Source organism: Physella acuta, unplaced genomic scaffold (assembly GCF_028476545.2).
Source record: "Physella acuta isolate Inbredline_101_S28 unplaced genomic scaffold, ASM2847654v3 ptg000979l, whole genome shotgun sequence".
Taxonomy (NCBI): domain Eukaryota; kingdom Metazoa; phylum Mollusca; class Gastropoda; family Physidae; genus Physella; species Physella acuta.
This window is the reverse complement of record NW_026732496.1, coordinates 375439-379377: the sequence shown is the minus strand read 5'-3', so window position 1 is coordinate 379377 and position 3939 is coordinate 375439. Positions and strand designations below refer to the sequence as shown.

General features: G+C 32.7%; 1 protein-coding gene across 1 annotated transcript; it reads left to right on the top strand.

Annotated features, from left to right (window-relative positions):
• Positions 1-570: 570 nt before the first annotated feature.
• On the top strand, positions 571-3366 carry LOC131954183 (coiled-coil domain-containing protein 137). The gene is made up of 7 exons (XM_059317718.1): positions 571-778; positions 1227-1372; positions 1518-1843; positions 2114-2181; positions 2515-2600; positions 2705-2790; positions 3079-3366. Exons 1-7 carry the CDS (start codon positions 690-692, stop codon positions 3289-3291), a joined length of 1014 nt encoding a protein of 337 aa, XP_059173701.1. The 5' UTR covers positions 571-689; the 3' UTR covers positions 3292-3366.
• The last annotated feature ends 573 nt before the right edge of the window (positions 3367-3939 follow it).

Here is a 3939-nt window from a genome sequence, read left to right as displayed (position 1 = left end):
CACCAAAACTTATATGTTTAGAGTCTTTTTCACACCTTACACCGTCACAAAATGTCAAAACCCCACCCCCTAAAATCATGTCACACTTACCACTGCCACCTATAAGGGGACGTAAAAGAGTAAGGGTAATGTGGCCAAAATATTCATTTGCATAGCCACCGTAATCTTTACTTTTTTGCTTCCTAGGGTGATTTAGCCGGGGAAAAAAACCATAATCACTTGCTATTTAATATTGGTTAATATTCGATTCATCGACAAATTTTCATAAGAATTAAAAAAAAAAGTTTTTATAAAATGTATAATAATACTATTAATAACCGCTTAAATTGCGTTTAAAACATCTTTTTAAAATTTAAAAGTTTGATCTTCCTCTTTCTTAACTACACACTTCTTCCCAAAAATCAGAACTCCCATCCAACAATAGTACAACAATAGGAATGCGTAACGTCACTTTTTAATTTTACAATAATTACAAATAACAGTTTACAAGTTCATACTACTGTTTTGGTCTATGGTGGTAAATAGCGCAACCCTAAATCTATGCTCATTATTTTGTTTCCGGGGCAAAAACGTGTGTTTACATTCAGTTGTACCTCTAGCTGCTAGCGTCTAGAATCTAAAAATTATATCAATCTCTAGACCTAGATCTAGCATTATTTTTCCTAATATTACACTTTAATTATATAAAAATGGGAAAATTAGCCAAGCCACAACGCAGTAAAAAACATAAGAAGATTAAAGCTATTGATCCATTTTATAAAGGCAACCGAAAAGACATGTGGGTGTACTTTTTAAAATTTGGTCTAGATCTAGATCTAGGGCCTATATTTTTATTATTTAGGCCTATAATTTTATATTCATTAATTTATATTAAGTAGGGGCCTATATTTAGTAATTTACTAATACTCTATTACTTATTTATTACTTATTACTATTACTCTATTATTACTACTATTTACAAATTAATAATCAGTTAATCAGGCCTACATTTCTAGTGTAGATCTAGGTACAAGTTGACTAACAGACTAAACTAAGCTAACCTTTTATCTGAGGGACCACCAGATTTTCTTGCAGACCTTTAGTTAATTATTAATTATTATTTGCCTTTTATTATTAAATAAATATTAAATACCCTGGCCTGGATCTAGATTCTAGTACATTGTACAAGTGTCAAGTAGTAGCCTACTTACTTTTACTTCTTTCAACACATTTCTTGTTTATTTCAGTCGTACTAAAGACCTAAATAAAGTACCAAAGTCCTATGAGCAAGAGGTTCCCAAGAAACTGAAGCAGCTTGGGTACACCATTGATGGGGTCAAGGCAGGGAAAGTTGGAAAGAACAGTGTTCTCAAATTCCAGCACTCTTCTGACAGTAAGACCTGTAGATTTAATTTAGTAAATTTAATTTATAAATAAACCTACATGATCATCTGTTACAGTAAAAATATGAAATCTTTGATTAAAAGTTAATTTGATCTTTTAATTTATTCACAATATCTATTGCTTTTGATATTTAGCACCAAAGCTGTACAACAATCAGTTCAAGTCACCGTTGGGCTCTAAAACAAAAACTGGAAAACAAAACAAAACACCAAAACCCCTCAAAATTGATGAGCCAACTTCTACCAGTAAAAAAGCCAAACATAGAAAGAAAGGTTCCAAGAAAAAAATCTCCAAGGAGGCCCTGGATGAGTTTATTGACAACATGGGACCAGTTGGACCGTTTGTTGACAACTTCAAGTTTAAAAAGAACCCAGAGGAGTCTGTTCAACAGTTTATGAGACGAGTTAATGAAGAGACCAATAATGTCATAACTAAGGCTAAAATTGATGATAAATTTGATGTGAGTTTACAGCATTTAAACATTACACCATAGTCAGAAAAAGTTACATTATTATAAATACATGTTGAAATGATGTGAAAAGTAATTTAGTTAAAACTTTAGATGTAGAAAATAAATCTTAAGAATATTAAAACCTCGTAAAATTATAAATGTGATTGGAGCAGTTTACTACCTGCTCTAATTGTTAGTTAAAAGATAGATGTATTAGAAAGTGCTTGAGAAAAAAAGTTTTTCTTTAAGTAAACATTAGTTTTTTTGCTTTATTTTCAGGTCAGTGATGAGAAAAAAATTCTTCACAAAATTAAAACTGTGAAAGGAATGAGTGAAAAGAAAAAAAAGTATGTTAAAAAAATAATTATTGCACAGTTTCTCTTACTCTTCAGTCTGTTTTTTTCACAGCTTGCTAATACAATAAAATACTTCTGCTAAGGAGCACGGTTAACTTTAGGTTAAAGTGGTATAATATGAATGGGAGGATTTTTTTAATATAACGCACAGCATTGACTGAAGTGGTTATCTCTAGGTGTGATGTCTATATTAAATAAAAGGAAATAGCTTTTACAGTGACTACTCCTTAGTCAGTTAACAAAAGTCATGAGAAAAAATAAAGAAAACATCCTCTAGGGGCTAATAACTGTAGAGTTGTTTACATTTTGCTTCTTGTGTTCTAGTCGACTGAAGGAGAAAAAGCAGAAAAAACTAGAGGCTGTAAAAGCTAAAAAGAATGAGAACAAAATGGGATTTGCTGGTTTGCAAGGTAATTTAGTTAAAAAAAAATTGAACAAACAAGTGTGTTCTTACTGAAAAAATTTGTAATGGAAAATGTCAGTAAACAATCTGAGTTTCTGCTCTTTTTTCCAGATAAAGTGGAGTTTGGTGAAGTTGTTCATGCCCCGCCTGTCCTCTCTGTTAGACCAAAGAAAGCAGAGACTGCCGACATAGACCGGGTTAGTTCTAGAAATATTTGCTCTTTATATTTTAGTTCTAGCCATATTCACTCCACATTTTATTTTTATTTACTTTTTTACATGTTAGTTCAAGCTATATTTACTCTTACATTTTAGTTCTAGCTATATTCGCTCTTTTCCATAACTAAAAAAGCTCATTTTAGGAAAATGAAACTTTTCTTAACATTTAATTTTAATATTTGCTTGTTATTTAAATAGAAAAACCACCTGCGTGAATTCAACTTTAAGACAAATTTCTTTAGTAAACTCACGTCTGTTTTCTCCCAGCCTGGCCTGCGCATGCCGGAACTGAAGGCTGCCTTTGCTGGAGACCTGGAGGAGTTTGAGAGACAAACAAAAGCTGCCATGTCCAAGTTTGACAGGAAGGTTGGGCAGACTGTCAGGAGAAAGTCCATGACACCAATACAGAAAATGGTGTCTGATGCCCAGAGGGACAGTGTCATAGAATCTTACAGGCAGATGAAGAAAAAAAAGTTGTGAATTATTTATGACAAGATGTAAATACAAAGCTGTACTGTAGGAGTGTAAATAAAGAATGATACATCTATTTATTTTTTAAACTTTAATGCATTTGATGATCAGTAGTAAAAAGGTTAAGTGTTTTCCTGGGACTGCATTTAAATTTAACAAAACCCGGGTGAATGAATTTGAGTCCCTAAAATATTTTGCTCAATTAGTAGACAAATCCGTATTACCATACTTGGGGGATATCTGTCAGGACTTTGTGTTTGTACAAGACTGTGTATAATAATCAATCCAGCTAGTTGTTGCTGCACTGTTTCCTGTCCATTCCCACTCAGGCTTACTAGACTGTTAAAGCTTTGCACATAAATGTTTTGACCAAGTTAGGTATTATCTAGACAAGGATTACTACAGTGTTTAGTTGTAAATTCTGACTGATAGTAATGTAGCAATGGTTTATATGGGGGGGGGGGGGGGTAATGGTTTTCTTATTCTTTAGGAGAACACTTGCAACATTGGAGTTTTATTATTTAAGAGTTATTTGCATTGTAACTTTTTAGCAGCAGATAAACTTGACACCAGTTCCTGAACTTGTTCATATTCAAAACCAAAGTCTGTCAATCACATCTATGTATACCAAAGTCGGTGCGCGGACCTTTGACCACA

Bases quoted from the DNA above. Each gene is read 5' to 3' on its own strand.
- LOC131954183 (XM_059317718.1), top strand. From the start codon at position 690: ATGGGAAAATTAGCCAAGCCACAACGCAGTAAAAAACATAAGAAGATT. The intron at 1,844-2,113 runs GTGAGTTTACAG...CTTTATTTTCAG, and splicing joins AAATTGATGATAAATTTGAT to GTCAGTGATGAGAAAAAAAT. The intron at 2,601-2,704 runs GTAATTTAGTTA...TCTTTTTTCCAG, and splicing joins GGGATTTGCTGGTTTGCAAG to ATAAAGTGGAGTTTGGTGAA.